We start from the raw sequence: 21,366 nt of genomic DNA on the forward strand, positions 1-21,366 counted from the left end.
ATATATTAATATAAATTATAGTTTATAAACTATATACTTTTTAGTTTATAAGTTTATGCATATATAGTTTTACATATATAGTTTATATATAGTTCATATAAACATAATTTATATATATAACTTATAATAATTATATAGTTTATAATATAAATATAGTTTATATAAACTTATATTATATATATTATATTTTTTTCAATTTTTTAAATGAATGCAATTTACTATATTTTTCATTATTTCTTCATATTTTGTATTTATTTCGATTTAATCCTTTTTTGTTTTTTGATTTATTTCAATTCTAAGTCTTTCACTTTTATATGTATTCAATTTAGTCCTTAATTTATATTTACATCTTCATTGGCCCATTGTTAGTTGTTATTTATATTTTGTAACTGGCTCATAACTTTTAATGTGTTTAATTTAGTCATTTTTATATTAATTTAAACCTCACATTTTAAATTTATTTCGATTTAGTCCTTTACCTATGTGTGCTGTTTAATTTATATTTTAAAATTTTATTTTTAATTTTAAATTTCTTCAATTTTGTCATTAAATTTATATTTTTTACAAAATTGATCCATGAATATTTATTTTTCTCTTAATTTACTCGAAATCATATACAATTACAATTTGCAATTCAATAATCACGAAAGATGACAAAATAATTAATCCAAAAATAAAAATGATCCGACCTGAACTCAATCCGTATCTGGTAAACATCCGACCTGAATTTTATTTGTCAATGATGTGACCCGATCTGAACGAGATCCGACTGAAGTCCACCGAACCTGAATTAACCTGGTCTTTATCTGCTTCGGACCTGAACGGTTTTGACCTGAACTGACATCGATCCGAACTGAAAATGACCTGACCTGAACCCGATCTGGATATGGTGTCAAATCAACCCGAAAATAACCCGAACTGATTTGACCTAACTTGGACCCGATCTGGATTTGGTGTCAAATCAACCTGAGTTGACATGTATCCGATTTTACCCGACCTGCCAAGATCCGACTGAAACATGTCCGATTACCTGATTTTACAGCCTTATGCATTACCTGGAAGATGAGATTGCAGATTCGAAGAAATTACGAGAATGTCTAGAGAATCCGAAGAACATGTCGCGAACCAACCCAACAGAAACTTACGGCAAGTTGGTGCTTGAAGACAGCTGCTTTGGCCACCAAATTCGACCCTTCTTCTCATTTTTCAATCCATTAAATAACAAGCAACTTGTTAATTGTCTGCATGAAAGTTATGGATTTGATTATAATATAGATTTAGATATTTGGTTTTTTTTTAAAATAATATTAATGATAAATTTATCATTATGAATTAGTTTTAAAGGAAGTCGAAGGGTTATATGTTTGATTTGTGGATTTTTTTTCGATGAAACAAATATCAGATTCACGTTCAGGAGATTGAAAATGACTGAACTAGAAATTTTAGGGCCCAATGGTCATTGGTGGTTGACAATTAGCGACGACCGTATGTAAGGGATGTTGGTAAGACTCATGGGTTAAATTAGTATTTTATCTAATGTTTAAGGGTTAAATTGATATTTTATCTAATGTTTAGGATTTAAATTAATATTTTACACAAATTTTAAGCGTCAAATTAAAAATTCACCCCTTTTACCAATTATCAACGTATCACGTCACCAAACTAATAAAATTTATTGTACAAGTAATCAAAATGTTGTAAATCAAAAGCTTAATGATCGAATTATTGCTTTTTTTTAAATCAATGAACAAAAATGAAACGAAATTGACCATTTTAATAGTTTATCCTTGAACCCATTAACTCACATGAATGGTAAAGAGAATGTTGATTTCTTCGGGTCTCGAGTTCAAACATTTGTGTTTACAGAGTATGTGTGCGTTCATTTTCAATGGACTAAGAAAATTTTAAACATATATTATGTTATAATCACCCAAACTAATAGAAAAATAATAGTCTACCATAAAATATTGTTAGAATTGGTTTATTAAGTTACAAATTTAAATGAATTAAGGCATATAATATAATCTTTAATTGAGTATAGTTTGTTAGAGATTTCAAGTTGAGATAGATTAAGAATATATTTTTTTATGAAATTAAATATTAGACCTATTCAATCACGGATTAATTGGGATGTCTAAGGTACGACAGTCTAATATACGGTTAAGAAAATGTGTTATTGGAAATGTTAATATTTTTTAATATTTCTGGTAAAACGCTACCTAAAACTTTATTTTTTCTACAAAAAATGTTAATATTGGGCGTTACCTAAAATGTTATTTTTTTAACCGAAAATTAGGGTGCGAAATTAACATTTCCGGTATAAAAATAATGTTTTAGTTAGTGTTTTACCGAAAATATTAAAAAATATTAACATTTTCGGTAATCTTTTTTAATCGTATATTAAGCTGACGTACGATAGAACTACCATCATTGGTTTCTCTTATTAGCAAACCAAAATTGGAAAATTTACACTACTTGTTATTTTTTTATTCATTTTTTATTTAAAAAATTCCAAAAAGGACAAAGCCAACCAGAATTGAAAAACTATTCTAGTCCTCTCACTTTCATAATTGAAAAACTTTTCTAGTCCTCTCACTTTCATACTTTTAGTTTCTTTTTATTATATATGCTTGAAGTCTAAATTTCTATAAAAATAAAATATGTAAATATTAAGGACTAAATATTTTATTATATCAATTATTTAACTGATTTGAGTAAGAAAAATGTAATCTTTTTAATAGTCTAGTGACTGTGGGTGTAGTTTACCCAAAATAAAATAGCAATACTGTGTGCTTAACTGATACTAATGGCTAACCATTGAAAACTTTTATGTCGTCTTCTAAGGCCAAAGGGCCCACTTTTCTGCAACTATTAGTCTATTACAAGTGGGAGGAACACCCCACGTTCCGTAGGTGATGAAATGTGTATTATATATACCTATGGACACCGGCATTTCATCTTCTTCAAATCACTTCCAAACACTTTGCCTTTAGTTTCAATTCGAAGCAGTAACTTCATCTTCTTCAATGGCAGAATCAATTATTTATGACATCATCACCAAATTGAGCTCCCCTCTTGTGCAGCAACTTGGCTTGTGGTGGAATTTCAAAGACGACCTTGAGGACCTCGAAAGCATTGTGTCTGCAATCAAAACTGTGCTTCTTGACGCCGAAGAGCGATCTACAAGTAACATTCCTGTCAAGCACTTCCTTGAAAAGCTGAAAGATGCACTTTATGATGCCGATGACGTTTTGGATGATATCCATACTGAAGCTTTGAGGAAAGATCTGCTGAGTGGGAACAAGCTGACGAAAGAGGTACGCGTTTTCTTTTCAAGCTCAAACCAGGTTGCTTATGGTCTCAAAATGGGAAGTAAAATCAAGGCCATTAAGGCCAGTTTAAGTACCATTCAAAATCAGACCAAGTTGTTAAAATTAGTACCGCGTGAGTATCCTATGGAGGCGCCTTTCATGGCCAAAAGGAGGCAGCAGACGCACTCTTTTGTGCCTAAAGATAAAATAATAGGGAGGGACGATGATAAAGCAGCTCTTATGAAACTCTTGTTAGAGTTCGACAGTGAAGAGAATGTTCATATCATTCCAATTGTGGGGTTCGGAGGGTTAGGCAAGACTGCATTGGCACAGTTGGTCTATAATGATGAAATGGTTAAAAAGCACTTTGACTTGAGGATGTGGGTATGTGTCTCAGATGTTTTTGATGTGAAAACAATAGTTGCAAACATTATTAAATCTGTGACTAACCATGCACCCGATCAAAATCTCGAAATGGATCAACTGCAGAAACAACTTCGAGGTGAAATTAATAGGAGTAAATATTTGCTTGTTTTGGATGACATTTGGAACGAGGACAGGGAACGATGGGTTAGCTTAAAGAATTTACTGATAGGTGGGGATAAAGGAAGTAGGATAATAATAACTACTCGCTCTCACAAGGTAGCAAAGTTAACTAGTAAATGTCAACCCCATGTTCTTAAAGGCTTGTCTGAAGATGATTCTTGGTCGTTGTTCAAAGATATAGCATTTGAGCAAAGATCTGCAGACTTGACAAATTCAGGCTTTGTGGAGATAGTGTTAGGTATGGCTCATAAATATACCAGGGTTACGAATTATGTGGGTTGGGGGTGCGGGGGGCGCAGCCCCCGCGGTACGGTACAGGGTTAATTTTGTAATTATGTACCAGGGTTTTCTATTATAAATAGAGATGTAACCTAGACCTAAAATATTATTGAATAAAAATTCTAGCGCCGCCTAGGCACCGAGGACGTAAGCACATTGCCGAACCTCGTAAAATTCTCGTGTTCTTTCGTTTTCTTTACCCGTTTTCGTCAACAATTGGTATCAGATGTCAGGAGCAAAATTCGAAGTCGCGAAATTCGATGGTCAGGGTAACTTCGGATTATGGCAAACGAGGGTGAAGGATCTATTGGCGCAGCAAGGGATCTTGAAGGCTTTGCGACCTACAAAGCCGGCGTCGATGGATGAGGAAGATTGGGAAGAATTGCAGCAGCGAGCGGCAGGAACCATACGATTATGCTTGGCGGACGAGGTCATGTATCACGTCATGCATCTATCGTCTCCAGACGAAATTTGGAGGAAGTTGGAAAGTCAGTTTATGTCCAAATCCTTAACGACAAAACTGTATCTGAAGCAGCGGCTGTATGGGCTGAAGATGCAGGACGATCACGATTTGGCGCAACACGTGAATGTCTTCAATCAAATCGTTTCTGATCTGGCTCGGCTTGATGTAAAAATTGAGGATAAAGACAGAGCGATGATTTTGTTGTGTTCGTTGCCTTCCTCTTACGAACACATGGTGATTACTCTTACATATGGGAAAGAGACTATCAACGTCGAGGAGATTACTGCAGCATTGTTGGCTCACAACCAGCGGAAGCAGAATGCAGGGGAAAGCTCTCAAGCCGATAGCTTATATGTCAAGGGTAATCGAGATCGTGGACGGAAGCCAGAGAAGGCAGGGTCCGGGAAGCGGAATTCCAGATCCAAATCCAGGGATAAGAAGACGATTCACTGTTACAAGTGCAAGGAGGCGGGACATATGAAGCGAGACTGTCCGAAGTTGAAAAAGCAGACAGATGAGAAGCGTGATGGCTCATCCAAGTCTGTGAACGTGGTCGAGGATGATAATTCTGATTGCAGTGAGGGTGATATGCTTTCTATTTCAACGACACAATTGACGGATGCTTGGATTCTTGATTCTGGATGTTCTTATCACATCACGCCAAATAGGGAATGGTTTTCGGCATACAGGCCGGTTAATTCTGGTTCGGTTTATTTGGGTGATGATCGATGTTGCAATATTGTTGGTATTGGTGATGTCAGAATTAAGATGCACGATGGCTCCGTTCGGACGTTGAGTGGTGTTCGACATATCCCAGACTTGAAGAAGAATTTGATTTCCTTGGGCACTTTGCACAAGAATGGTTTTATCCCTAAGGCTGACGAGGATAGGGAAACCATTCGGATTGTTAAAGGAGCATTGACTGTGATGAAAGGCAAGATGACTGCAGGGAATATCTACAGATTGTTAGGGAGTACCGTTGCAGGTGGAGTTCACTCTGTTGAGTCCTGTGATACGACAAAATTGTGGCATATGCGCCTTGCTCATCTTAGTGAACGTGGTATGACAGAATTACACAAGAGAAACTTGTTGCATGGTGTCAAAAGCTGTAAGCTCGACTTTTGCAAGTATTGTGTTCTTGGTAAACAGACTAAAGTCCGTTTCAAGACTGCGAAGCACACAACTCAAGGGATTCTTGATTATGTGCATTCTGATGTATGGGGGCCTTCCACGACATCGTCTTTGGGTGGATCTAGGTACTATGTAACTTTTATTGATGATTTTTCACGGAAAGTTTGGGTGTATTTTTTGAAACAGAAATCTGAAGTTTTTGAGAAGTTCAAGCTGTGGAAAGCTGAGGTAGAAAACCAAACAGGACGAAAAATCAAGTGTTTGCGGTCTGACAATGGTACGGAGTACACAGATTCACAGTTCCTACAATTCTGTAAGGAGCATGGGATTCAGAGGCATTTTACAGTGCGCAAGACACCACAACAGAATGGTGTTGCAGAACGAATGAACAGGTCGTTGAATGAAAGAGCCAGATGTTTGCGTTTGAATGCGGGGCTTCCCAAACACTTCTGGGCTGAGGCTGTTAACATGGCGTGTTACCTTATCAACAGATCGCCAAGGGCATCGCTGGCTGGGAAAGTTGCAGAAGAGGTATGGACTGGTCATGATGTTAGTTTTGATAACTTACGGATTTTTGGTTGTCCTGCTTATGTGCATGTACCTGCTGATGAGATCCAAACTTGATGCAAAATCGAAGGAGTGCATTTTTCTGGGTTACAAGAAAGGTGTCAAAGGATTCAAGTTCTGGGATCCAGTTGCGAAGAAAGTTGTGATTAGTAGAGATGTCGTTTTTGATGAACAATCCATGTTGCAGCAGAAGCAAGACACGACAGTGGTGGATTTCGAGCAGTTTCCAGTTGAGAAATCAGAAACTTCTCAACCGACTTCTGGTGGTTCCACTACGGATGATTTGCAGGATTATAGTCTCGCCAGAGACAGGGTGAGACGGACGAATATAAAGCCTCCGAACAGATGGGTTTTGAAGACTTGGTATCTTTTGCACTTATTGTTAGCAGTGATGATCCGGTTACTTTCATGATGCCGTTACTAGTCAGGAAAACGACAAGTGGATGGCAGCCATGGTTGAGGAGATGGAGTCTTTGAATCACAATCGCACATGGGAGTTAGTTCCCCTTCCTGAGGGTAAGAAGCGATTGGTTGCAAATGGGTGTATAAGAAGAAACCAGTAGTAACAGAAAAAGAGGGGGAGAAGTTCAAGGCTCGTTTGGTAGCGAAGGGTTTTTCACAGCAGAAGGAGTTGATTATGATGAAATCTTTTCTCCTGTGGTCAGGCACACTTCAATCCGAGCAGTACTTGCATTGGTGGCTAGTTGGGATTTGCATTTAGAGCAGATGGATGTTAAAAACTGCTTTTTTGCATGGTGATTTAGAGGAGCAGATCTACATGCGGCAACCTGAAGGTTTCACTCAACCTGGAAACGAGCATTTAGTTTGCAGATTGAAGAAATCTTTGTACGGGTTGAAACAGTCTCCGAGACAGTGGTATAAACGGTTTGACTCCTATATGATCAAGATTGGCTACAACCGATGTGAGTATGATTGTTGTGTCTATGTTAAGAGCCTTGATGATGGTTCTTTTATTTTTCTATTACTGTATGTTGATGATATGCTGATTGCTGCGAAGAACATGGATGATGTTATCGGTTTGAAACTTTATTGAGTCAGGAATTTGATATGAAAGATTTAGGTGCTGCAAAGAAAATTCTTGGAATGGAAATTTGCAGGGACAGAGACTCAAGGAAACTGCTGCTATCTCAACGGGGTTATGTTGAGAAAATGCTAGAAAGGTTTGCGATGAGCAGCGCGAAACCAGTTAGCACTCCATTGGCGAATCACTTTAAGCTCTCATCAGAACAGTGCCCCAAGACAGATAAGGAAGCTGAAGATATGGCAAAGGTTCCGTATTCTAATGCTGTTGGCTGCTTGATGTATGCGATGGTATGTACTCGTCCTGATTTAGCTCATGCTGTTAGTCAAGTTTGTAAGTACATGTCTAAACCTGGTAAGCAACATTGGGAAGCAGTCAAGTGGATCTTTCGGTACTTAAAGGGTACTGTGGGACATGGAATTGTTTTTGGGAGTCAGCGGGATAATCCTTTGGTTGTAGGATATGTGGATTCAGACTATGCAGGTGACTTGGATAATAGAAGATCTACGACAGGGTATGTCTTTACTCTTGGTGGAGGGCCTATTTGTTGGAAGTCTACTGTTCAATCTATGTGGCTCTATCTACAACTGAAGCTGAGTACATGGCAGCGGCTGAAGCTGCAAAAGAAGCTTTATGGCTTACTGGTTTAGTGAAGGAGTTGGGTGTTCAACAAGGTGGAGTTCAGTTGCTTTGTGATAATCAAAGTGCTATTCACTTGGCTAAGAATCAGGTGTATCGTGCTAGAACTAAACATATTGATGTAAGGTTCCACAAGATCAGAGAGTTGGTTGCATCTGGAGAGGTTTTGTTTCAGAAGGTACATACTGATGAAAATGCCGCTGATATGTTCACTAAGCCAGTTACGACAGACAAGTTCAAGCATTGCTTGGACTTGTTGAATGTTTCGAGTTGTTAAAGAATCAAGGTAACCCAACCCACATTGAATTTTCCAAGAGGCAGGATATTCGCCAAGGTGGAGATTTGTTAGGTATGGCTCATAAATATACCAGGGTTACGAATTATGTGGGTTGGGGGTGCGGGGGCGCAGCCCCCGCGGTACGGTACAGGGTTAATTTTGTAATTATGTACCAGGGTTTTCTATTATAAATAGAGATGTAACCTAGACCTAAAATATTATTGAATAAAATTCTAGCGCCGCCTAGGCACCGAGGACGTAAGCACATTGCCGAACCTCGTAAAATTCTCGTGTTCTTTCGTTTTCTTTACCCGTTTTCGTCAACAGATAGGAAAGCAGATTTCAGAAATGTGTCGTGGAGTTCCTTTAGTCATAAAGACTATAGCTGGTACCTTATCTTTTATAGAAACCCAGAATGAGTGGCTTTCATTTAAAGATAATGAACTTGCTAGAATATCCCAAAAAGATGATGAAATTCTATCTACACTTAAGTTGAGTTATGATCATCTCCCATCTCATTTGAAGAATTGTTTTTCTTATTGTAGATTATACCCAAAAGATCATAAAATTGATGTGAAAACACTTGTTCAATTTTGGATTGCACAAGGCTTTGTAAACCAATCAACTTCGAGTCAACCACTTGAAGATATTGGGTTTGGGTATTTTAAAGGTCTAGTTGAAAGAAATCTTTTCAAGAGGTAGAAGAAGATGATTTCCGGGGAATGGTATGTAAAATGCATGATTTTATGCATGATCTAGCTGAATCAGTAGCGGGTAGAGAAGGCAGTCTTTTAAATTCAAATTCAAGTACAAGTGAACTTGATGAGAATTGTCGTCACTTATCTGTCGATTTTTCATTAATTCCTTTGCAAAAGGGAAAGAAGTTGCGAACTTTGTTGAAATTCTCGAACAAGAAAGTTGAAAATATGAGTGATGCGAGTTGGAATTGGATAGTTTCAGATTGTAGATGCTTGCGTGTGTTGGAATTGTGTGATTTAAATCTTTTTAGAATCCCAGGCTTCATTAAAAAGTTGAAACATTTGAGGTACCTTGATCTCTCTTGGAATCCCAATCTTTTTTTCATCCCCAAGAGCATTTGCAAGATGCAAAATCTGCAAGTGCTGAAAGTTGAGTTCTGTTACCGGCTTAAAAGATTGCCAAAGAAGATTGAAAAATTGGTGAATCTCACCCATCTTTCGTGTGCTGGTTGTTGGGGGTTAACTCATATGCCTAGTGGAATAGGGAAGCTGACATTGCTTCAGACATTAAGCTTGTTTGTTGTGGATAAAGACGGTGCCCATGGTGCAGCAGCAGCAGATCTAAGTGAATTGGGTGGCCTTAACAGCTTAAGGGGAGAGCTAATAATAAAAAACTTGGGATTCGTGACAAATGCAGGAGACAAGTTCAAAGCTGCAAATTTGAAAGAGAAGCAACATCTGCAATCATTGGTTTTAGAATGGAGAGGTGATATCAGTGATGATGGAAAAGAAGATGATGATGATGAAGAGAAGTCATTAATGGACCTCGAGCCCCATCCTAATCTGAAGAAGCTCCATTTGAGAGGATGGAGGGGCAATGCCAAGTTTCCAAGTTGGTTTTCTTTGCTCACAAATCTGGTGGATATTCGAATAAAGGGTCCAAGCAAATTTAAACATCTCCCTTCCTTTGCTCGATTGCCTCATCTTCAACGGCTAAAGATTTCCAAGTTGACTGAGCTGGAGTACATGGAAGATAATGGCCCTAGTGGAGGACAAGAAGATTCAGAATCATTCTTCCCGTCGCTTAAGCTTCTTCACCTCAAGGAATGCCCAAATATGAAGAGTTGGTGGAGGAACAGCCCGATCGATGATGATAAGGATGACGACAAGGATAGAACAGCATCAACCATGGCATTCCCTTGTCTTTCCAGTTTATGCATTAAAAATTGCCCTTTGAGTTCAATGCCTTTGTATCCATCAGTCGAGGATGAGCTGATCTTGGTGAATACCAGTTCAAGGCCATTAAAGCGTACCATTCGGATGAGCAGCACTGTTACGACGCCATCAAGTTCAACCTCTTTTGTTCCTTTCTCCAAATTGAAATCGTTCGAAGCGGAGAATATCGAAGAACTGGACCACGACATGCTAGATGAGTGCCTGAAAAATATGACTTCCCTTAAAAGGTGGGGTATTGGTTCTTGCAGTTGGCTCAAGTCATTATCTGGGTTGTTGCAACAGATGACCGGTCTCACAAGTTTAAAGATAAAAGATTGCAAGGAGCTTGATATAGAGGGCATGCAGTGGGAACCCCTTAAGAATCTCTCTGGTTTGGAGATCGATAATATTCCGCAGCTCGTGTCTCTCCCCCTTTGGCTTCAACATCTGGATCAACTGAAAACATTAGAAATCGAGAATTGCAATGGATTGAGGTCACTCTTTCCTGGCTTCCAACATCTCACTTCCCTCGAAAAGCTTCGAATAATCGACTGCAAGGAGCTGGAGTTTTCTTCAGATGGCATTCAAAAATTCGAAGATTATACGAGCCTAAGCCATATACGCCTGGAAAGTATTCCAAAGTGTCAGCATCTTCCGGAGTGGCTTCAATATGTGACAAATTTGAAAGAGCTTCATCTCAAATTTTTTCCCGGTTTAACATCATTTCCGGATGACCTGCGTTGCCTAACCAGTTTGGAACAGCTACATATGATACACATTTCCAAGTTGCCCGATTGGCATCAGATCGCTCACATTCCTCGCATTTGGGTGAATTATGTGAGTGCCCTCCTCTGCTTTCAATCATCCATCTATCCACTTTTACAACAACATATTGGGTTTTCTATTTTCAAGCTGTGAATACATCTATTGTTTACTATCTTCAGGTTCAGGTGCAATAGCTTCCGAAGCGCATTCGAGTACTTCAGTAATTTATATGCGGAAAAAAAGGAGGTAGTTTATCTAATTGCTTTATACTTTGAATTCATAATAATCTCAGAAGTAACTGCAATCATCTAATAATTAATGTTCCTTTTTGTCAGCATGAGCTTAATGGAAGACATACATTCTTCAAGAGGTTGATCCATTCCTCAGCAGAGGACATCAAGATTTCTGAAAGAGGGGTTATACGAGCAAGGCCTTCGAGTCGTCCATGTTTGATGTACAGGGGAAGAAGAGCTAAGGGAGCATATATGCATTTTCATGACTAGGGACATTATTATGTATGCAATATGCAGATTGTTCATACTAGGTGTGCAAAACTGAGCCTGCAACAATTATGAGATCGGTTGGGCTTTTATCATTCTTTGTACTATGATCTTAATAGTGGATTTTCTCTGGGCAAGGCCCCGCAGATGTAGTGTGACACCGAACTGCGTAACCAATGTGTTCGTGTTCTTGCGCATTTAGTGCTTGTTACAGCAACTAAAAGGATAACTATCAACCAGTCATGCACTTTCAACAAGTGTTTCTATATTTTGATCCGGATCAATCTCATAAGGATAATCTCTTAGCAGCTTGAAACTGTGCCAAATCTTCCAAAGTGAAGTCCTCAGCTGCCAACTTGCCTGCACCATTGCACCAATAGTTCCCACTTTCCACGATTAAGGCAAGCACGCAACACCGAACTAGGGGCCAAGACCACGTTACCGTCATTAATGGGAGGCTACTGAGTTGGCGGAGCAGGGACCGGTACCTTATATGGTTTAAGAAGGGAGACATAAAAAACATTGTGAAGCTTGCAATCGGATGGGAGGTCTAGCTGATTAGCCACTTCCGAACTGTGCTGGCTCATCATCATCATCAACCATACTCGGATCACCATAACAGACACCATTAATGCCACTAACTTTATAGAGTTCCGCAGTTTACATTCAATGATGAGATTGTTAATCAGACACATATGCAATTATTATTTTTCGTAGGGAATTTTTTATTGAAAATTCAAGTTTGGGTTGAATTTAACTTGCAATCCTTCACTGAATATTTTTTTATAAATATATTCCACCATACACAAATCTTTACCAGCACTTTGAAGTGATATAAAATTTATTCTACTATAATGGGATTAAAAGCACAAGGAAAACAAGTGTCGGCAAATATTCATCCATTAGCGACACTAATGGTCAACCCGTCCGGAAGCTTTTTTCTGGCATCCGCCTCGCCAGTTCATCCGACGATTCTGACTATCAGTAAAGCTTTTACCAGCGGGTTTTCCCTTTTACCGACGCTTATAAACGCCGGTAAAAAAATGAATTACACTATAGTACTTACTGACAAATATGTAAGACTAATAAGCCGACGAAGGAATGTCGTCAATGGCATACATATCTATTTCCTGCACTCGCCAGGATGCTTGTGATCACAATGCTCACATAATGCCTAACTAAGAGCTCTCGATGAACCTCCAAAATTAACCATGGAGCTATTCTACTTCCTGGACTGACTAGATCGAGAACCATGTCGAACACTGCCATTGAATCTAGAATACCCTGACTGTACTGAAGAATCCACTATCCAAATCGACCAAGTTAACGTCTACCACTCGATACAGTTCAGCTGTAGATTCCTTGACAACCTTGGTCTTCATGATCATCATAATTCATATCCAAAATCCTTTGCTCCAAAATTAACCATGGAGCTATTCTACTTCCTGGACTGACTAGATCGAGAACCACGTCGAACACTGCCATTGAATCTAGAATACCCTGACTGTACTGAAGAATCCACTATCCAAATCGACCAAGTTAACGTCTACCACTCGATACAGTTCAGCTGTAGATTCCTTGACAACCTTGGTCTTCATGATCATCATAATTCATATCCAAAATCCTTTGCTCCAAAATTAACCATGGAGCTATTCTACTTCCTGGACTGACTAGATCGAGAACCACGTCGAACACTGCCATTGAATCTAGAATACCCTGACTGTACTGAAGAATCCACTATCCAAATCGACCAAGTTAACGTCTACCACTCGATACAGTTCAGCTGTAGATTCCTTGACAACCTTGGTCTTCATGATCATCATAATTCATATCCAAAATCCTTTGCTCCAAAATTAACCATGGAGCTATTCTACTTCCTGGACTGACTAGATCGAGAACCACGTCGAACACTGCCATTGAATCTAGAATACCCTGACTGTACTGAAGAATCCACTATCCAATCGACCAAGTTAACGTCTACCACTCGATACAGTTCAGCTGTAGATTCCTTGACAACCTTGGTCTTCATGATCATCATAATTCATATCCAAATCCTTTGCTCCAAAATTAACCATGGAGCTATTCTACTTCCTGGACTGACTAGATCGAGAACCACGTCGAACACTGCCATTGAATCTAGAATACCTGACTGTACTGAAGAATCCACTATCCAAATCGACCAAGTTAACGTCTACCACTCGATACAGTTCAGCTGTAGATTCCTTGACAACCTTGGTCTTCATGATCATCATAATTACATTCTTCCAACTACTGATGCAGAAATGACGTTAGAGAGTAATGATCGTATTTCTCCCTAACAATCAACATCGTAAGTTCAAGTTTCGATCATGAAAGCAAAATCTTCATTAAGGACCTCCTGAAAACATTCTCAAGGGAAGACACAAAATTCTCGACATTTAATGTCATCAACACTATGCACATGAGGCGACAAACCACCCGATCACATTCACAAACATATTTTTATTTACATACGATGAAGCATTTTCATATGAATTAATCTAACACAAGACAAAACGAGTGTGAGAAGTGACAGGTGATCCAAGAAAATTCCTATAAAATAAAACATTCATATAAAGGCAATGCGTATTAAATTAAGAGAAAATTCATCCAATCAGACGACAGACTAAATTTATTGAATTAAATTAAAATTATGACTAAATTGATAAAATGTGAGTAAAGAGGACTAAAAGCGTATTTGTATAAAATTGCTTAAATACCACGTCAACATTTTTGAAAAACGTTAATTGCCAATGACTTGATTGATAGCATCTTAATAGTTTAAGAGTCTGACTAAAAAAATAGTTTGATGTTTAAAATAGAATCGACCCGTAATTTAGTGAATATATGGGTAGTTCCTTTTTAGATAAATAAATTTAAACCCTAAATTTAGATAAAATATCAATTTAAACCTTACACTTTAGATAAAATCAATTTAAACCCCTAGATCCAATCTTAGTCCCTACCGTTAGCCATTGATAGGTGGTTTATTTAGTTATTATTTAGTCTTTAATTTGCTCTTTTAGTTGTTGGTTTTTGTGGCTGATTTGTTTGTTTTGATTCATTTTCTGGGTAGGATATTAGATTCTGGAAATTGCACTAAAAGTATAGAATTCTGCTGTTTTTTATTTTATTTTCGGAATCAAGGCTGGATTAGTGGGTATGACTCTGGGAATGACACATCTGATGTGGCATTGAGTCAAAGCTTCCAGAAGGTTCAGTCAACGCTTTTGGAAGATGAACGGATTAGCCGTTTTTGAAATTCTAATTCAAGATTATCTCATGATTTTAGGATTTTAGTTTGAATGTTTTCAAGAATTGTCTTTAAGAATTATATCTTGTTTTTAGAAATTATCTTTTCATTATTTTTAGGGATTTGGAAAGCTATAAATACCTCTCAGGGAAAGCTTGAAAACATATTCAAATTTCATTCTTCTTATTTACTCTCGGGTTTTATAAAAGTTCTTTTTCTTTATTTTCAAAGCTTTTATTTTTTTATTTTATTTTTTAGATGCTAATTATGATTGTCATACTTAGCTAATTTCTACATAAGTCAAGAGCTGAAGCGAGACTCAATTCCGATTGTGAAGATTGAAAAACACCTAAAATAACTTTGGGTTATTTTGTAAATTTTTTGGAGAAATAGGATTGGTAATCGACCTATCCTTTAAAATCAAAACGCTTTTAAATCAAAAAGTCGACGTTGGTTTGGATGTTATTTTGGTTTATAGTTGGGAGGAAGAATCGGTTGGTAGCAAGTTCGACTTCTTGTGAACACACTTAGTGGTGGTTCGCTAAGTGAAATTGAGATAGGACTCGATTCTCATTGAGACAACATAGTCCGAGTCGAGTTTTCCAAAACTTTAAGTTGAGGTGGTGTGGCCACGATAGTCGTGGTTGGTCCACACAAGGACTGGAATCCAAAAATAACTTTTGGATTATCGTTTACAAGAGAGAGAAACTAGTTATAGGGGTCCAACGCTGTAGACTATAAACGACATATAACCGAAGTGAAAATCTATTATGATGATCAAATGGAATTGAGGCAAAGCTGAAGTCTGATGCTGTTTTTATAAAAGTTTTCTTATCTCAATTTATTTTAAATTTATTTATTTATCTTATCCTTGTCTCTTATCTCAAACAATGTAAAATCTCTCATTCTAATCTCATCTTTATCCAAATCCCTATCTTTACTCATCTTTATCCATATCTAAAATCAGAGAGTCCACAACTACAAAAACTCCAAAGTCCCTGTGGACTGACCCTGCTTCTCTTTACTTCTCTTTTACTTTATTTATTTTCAAGAAGGAATTATTTGACAATATAACGACACTTGTCAACCATCATTATCGATCACTGTAGGCTACTGCCGTTGACGACCGAGGGACCCTAAAAATTCAATTCCACTCTGTTTTGAACTCTTAAACGATTTTTTTTTTGAAAAGGGACGTTCTGTATATTATTTGTACAACTAAACAAACACAACAAGACAAATGATTAGGGTCTCGTTAAAAAATCTCCTTAAACCTAAGTGGAGGAAAAAGAGTACCCGACACCAATGCCATTATAACAGACAGCTCACCAATGAACCAGCAAAAACAAGCTGTTACAAAAGAACCATAACAAAAATCACCAAAAACAACCAGCAAAAAATTGCCCATAGTTGCTTCAAAGAAGCTTCTATAATCACCAGATTACACCCTTAGTGAAATAAAACAAAATACAAATGAAACACTATGGTCACCGCTACCACAAATTTTAATTTCCTTTAAAATTCAGAGCAAGCAGGGGACTCCATAAATATAGCCTATAATCTTTAATTTTCTTTAAAATTAAACAGCAATAATAAATTTACCATTAATATTCTTTTGAAAATAAGGGCATTAGAAATCTAATAATCAAATTTATAAAATACTTGTTTATAATGATATAGATTTAGATAATTATAATTCATAAAATCTTTACAAAATTAAATTAGGATTAGTGGTTGGCTAAAGCATTACAAATTCATCAATAATAACATCAAAACACAACAACTAAATTAACTTCTTCAACCAATAACCAGTTGGTCTAATGAGATGAGACATTAAATCCTTAAGCAAGGTCAGGGTTCGAATTATGACGTTTGCGAATGGAGCAAACTGGGTTGGGAGAGTCGCCCTTGCCTCTATAGTACCCGATCTGGATTAGTCGGTCAATAGATCGGATACCAGTGATTAATTCAAAAAAAATTCTTCAATTTCTAAGTGCCCTTTTCCACAAAGCAATCATAATTCAGAATACCTTAATAAAATGGAATATGAAAATACTGCATTATTAAGGCTGTAAAAAACTGACCCGACCTGCAAAACTGACTGAAACTGACTCGAGTTAAAACTGTTTTTGACATGTACTGTGGCAATCCGAAACCGACTCGAGTCGGAATTGGTGTTGACCTGAACTCGATTTGGACATGGAAATTGTGGATCCGAACCCGACTTGCATCCGACCTGAACCCGAATTAAACCAAAAATATGATACTCAAACCCGAACTGCGTCTGACTAATATGAACTTGAATCCGAGATTGACCTGGTAAATAACTGGTATTACCCGACCTGTTTTCAATCTGACTGTTTTCAACCTAACTTGTTTTTAACCTGACCTGTTTTTAACCTGACCTGTAAATAATCCGACTTGTTAATGACCTGATCTGATATTTACCTGACTTATATATTACCATGGACGAAATTATAAGATTTTAATAAAATTATGAGTTTTTTAGTTTATGATGTAATTAAAAAATTAATATGATTACTTTTTAAATTTTATAATAAAATATTTATTATGATAATTAAATTAATAAATAGACCTATTATATAAAATTATTTAATAAAATTAATAAAATTATTTAAATGTAAATTAGATAAAACATGATTAATAATGCAAAGTAAAATTAATATAGTTTAATTTATATAAAGAAAAAATAATATTAATAATGAAAGTATTTATTATGTAATATATATTAATGTTTTACATTATTAATATAAATAATTTTGGCAATACATTAGTTTACATAGGCCCAATACATAAGCTCACTCTTTTGTTACAAATATATATGCATTAGTGCTAGTCCATTTACATTATGGTTTATGGTTTAGTGTTTCGAGTTTATGATTTAAAATTTAGGGTTTACGGTTTACGGTTTCTATAAACTATATACTTTATTACTTTATATAGTTTATGTATAGTGTTTCTATAAACTATATAAGTAATTTATTTTATATAGTTTATATATATTTATATATACTATACATATATAGTTTATATATACTATACATGGTTTATACATACATATTATATAAAATTATTTAATAATTTAATAAAATTATTTAAATATAAATTATATAAAACATGATTAATTAGGTGTTAAATAATTAGTATGTTACATTGCATATTATATGGTTCATAAATAGTAGTATATGTCATATTAATTTCATTTGCATAATTAATATTTTAGTTGCATGTTAGGTTAATTCACATTAATAGCCCATTTATTTTGTTGTTATGAATAAGTAATAATAAAACTAAAAAATAAATCCATTTGCAATAGTGATAGTCCATTTACATTAGTTTACATAAGCCCAATACATAAACCCACTCTTTTATTACAAATATATATGCATTAGTGCTAGTCTATTTACATTATGGTTTATGGTTTAGTGTTTATAATGTATGGTTTAGGGTTTAGGGTTTCTATAAACTATATATTTTATTATTTTATATAGTTTATGCATAGTGTTTTTATAAACTATATAAGTAATATATTTTATATAGTTTATTTATATATATATATATATATATATATATAGGTTATATATATATATATATAGTTTATATATACTATACATGGTTTATACATACATATTATATTAAATATTTTTATATTATAATTTATATCTTAAATTAGTCTCAAATTTAAAATATTTTAATAGAATCTTAAAAGAGTAAATATTGCATCAATTAGATTCCTATGCTAATCTAATCATTAAATGATATTTTAGATATAATATAAAATATATGGTAAAAATTTAAATTTAACATGTGAAAAAAATATTTTTTTAATTTTGTGGTCTAACCGTGCGTAGTGACTAATTGACAACACGCATGAATATTTTAGAAAATATATACCGAAAATAAGGGATGAATATATTATGAACTTTTAAAAGATTATATCAAAATTTCAGAAGTTATGAAATTAAATTATATTTAAATTATTTAAGAATTTAAATTTTTAAAAATACGATACTCTTAGACATTCCTCGATCTATTTCTACTAAAAATGAAAAAGGAAAAGAAAAGAAAAATCACATTTACACAAAAATAAATCTTTGACTAATTTAAATCGACTCGCGTCGCACACTTACCTTTGGTAGATGGAGGATTTTCTGCATATTCAAAACCTCGAACTCAAGACCTATTTAAATGATATCAAATTATCTATCAGCTCAACCAATGTCATTGTGCAGTGTTTGAAGCTTTTTGAATCACTTGGTAGACAAGCAAGGACAGGTAATGCATGAAAAGCTTATTATGTTGCATTTATATATTAATATTACATTATTTAATAAGAGTACACCATATTCCCATACAACTTGGAAATGACGATTCTCGATTTTTGCCCCCTTAATGGGTTAAGATGTACGTACAAATTAAAAGGTTATATACCTTAATTTTCATTAGGGTTTATGGTTTAATGTTTATAGTTTAAAGTTTAGGGTTTAAGGTTTATGATTTAAGATTTAAGGTTTCTATAAACCTATATACTTTATTACTTTATATAGTTTATGTACAGTGTTTCTATAAACTATATAAGTAATTTACTTTATATAGTTTATATATACTATACATGGTTTATACTACATGTACTATAAGTTACATATATAGTTTAGAGATTAGGGTTTAGGGTTATCAATTTAAGGTTCTTAACCTTGAGGTCGTGGGATCGAGTCCCATGGAGGGCATTTCATAATTTAGAGGTCTCCTACGGAAGCTGCTCTCAACCTAGTGTTGGGGCCAGCCTACTATCTTACCTCCCTCTTACCCCATTACATATGGGAACAAGGGACAACCATAAAAAATTTAAGGTTCATGATTTAGGGTTTAAGGTTTAGGGTTTTATAAACTATATATTTTGTTACTTTATATAGTTTATGCATAGTGTTTCTATATTATATATATATATATATATAATCTATAGATTACTTATATTAGTTATACAAACATATATATACTATATTAATATAAATTATAATTTATAAACTATATATTTTATATAGTTTATATACATACATACATACATACATACATACATACATACATACATACATACATACATACATACATACATACATACATACATACATACATACATACATACATACATACATACATACATACATACATGCATGCATGCATGCATGCATGCATACATGCATGCATACATACATACATACATGCATGCATGCATACATACATACATGCATACATACATGCATACATACATACATACATACATACATACATACATACATACATACATACATACATACATACATACATACATACATACATACATACATACATACATACATACATACATACATACATACATACATACATACATACATACATGCATTCATACATGCATACATACATACATACATACATGCATTCATACATGCATGCATACATACATACATACATACATACATACATACATACATACATACATACATACATACATACATACATTCATACATACATGCATGCATACATACATACATACATACATGCATACATGCATGCATACATACATATACATACATACATCATACATACATACATACATACATACATACATACATACATACATACATACATACATACATACATACATACATACATACATACATACATACATACATACATACATACATACATACATACATACATACATACATACATACATACATACATACATACATACATACATACATACATACATACATACATACATACATACATACATACATACTACATACATACATACATACATACATACATACATACATACATACATACATACATACATACATACATACATACATACATACATACATACATACATACATACATACATACATACATACATACATACATACATACATACATACATACATACATACATACATACATACATACATACATACATACATACATACATACATACATACATACATACATACATACATACATACATACATACATACATACATACATACATACATACATACATACATACATACATACATACATACATACATACATACATACATACATACATACATACATACATACATACATACATACATACATACATACATACATACATACATACATACATACATACATACATACATACATACATACATACATACATACATACATACATACATACATACATACATACATACATACATACATACATACATACATACATACATACATACATACATACATACATACATACATACATACATACATACATACACATACATACATACATACACATACATACATACATACATACATACATACATACATACATACATACATACATACATACATACATACATACATACATACATACATACATACATACATACATACATACATACATACATACATACATACATACATACATACATACATACATACATACATACATACATACATACATACATACATACATACATACATACATACATACATACATACATACATACATATACATACATACATACATACATACATACATACATACTACATACATACATACATACATACATACATACATACATACATACATACATACA

General features: G+C 34.7%; 2 protein-coding genes across 2 annotated transcripts; both read left to right on the forward strand.

Annotated features, from left to right (window-relative positions):
• The first annotated feature begins 3,018 nt into the window (after nt 1–3,018).
• Nucleotides 3,019–11,549, forward strand: LOC120202891 (putative disease resistance protein RGA1). The gene is made up of 3 exons (XM_039203245.1): nt 3,019–4,090; nt 8,583–11,005; nt 11,113–11,549. Exons 2-3 carry the CDS (start codon nt 8,978–8,980, stop codon nt 11,125–11,127), a joined length of 2,043 nt encoding a protein of 680 aa, XP_039059176.1. The 5' UTR covers nt 3,019–4,090; nt 8,583–8,977; the 3' UTR covers nt 11,128–11,549.
• On the forward strand, nt 3,027–8,674 carry LOC120202764 (disease resistance protein RGA2-like). Its single transcript, XM_039203142.1, has 2 exons — nt 3,027–4,095; nt 8,583–8,674. The coding sequence occupies exons 1-2, from the start codon at nt 3,027–3,029 to the stop codon at nt 8,672–8,674; spliced, it is 1,161 nt and encodes a 386-aa protein (XP_039059073.1).
• Nucleotides 11,550–21,366: the final 9,817 nt, after the last annotated feature.

Source organism: Hibiscus syriacus, unplaced genomic scaffold, assembly GCF_006381635.1.
Source record: "Hibiscus syriacus cultivar Baekdansim isolate YM2019G1 unplaced genomic scaffold, ASM638163v2 tig00009009_pilon, whole genome shotgun sequence".
NCBI classification, from domain to species: domain Eukaryota; kingdom Viridiplantae; phylum Streptophyta; class Magnoliopsida; order Malvales; family Malvaceae; genus Hibiscus; species Hibiscus syriacus.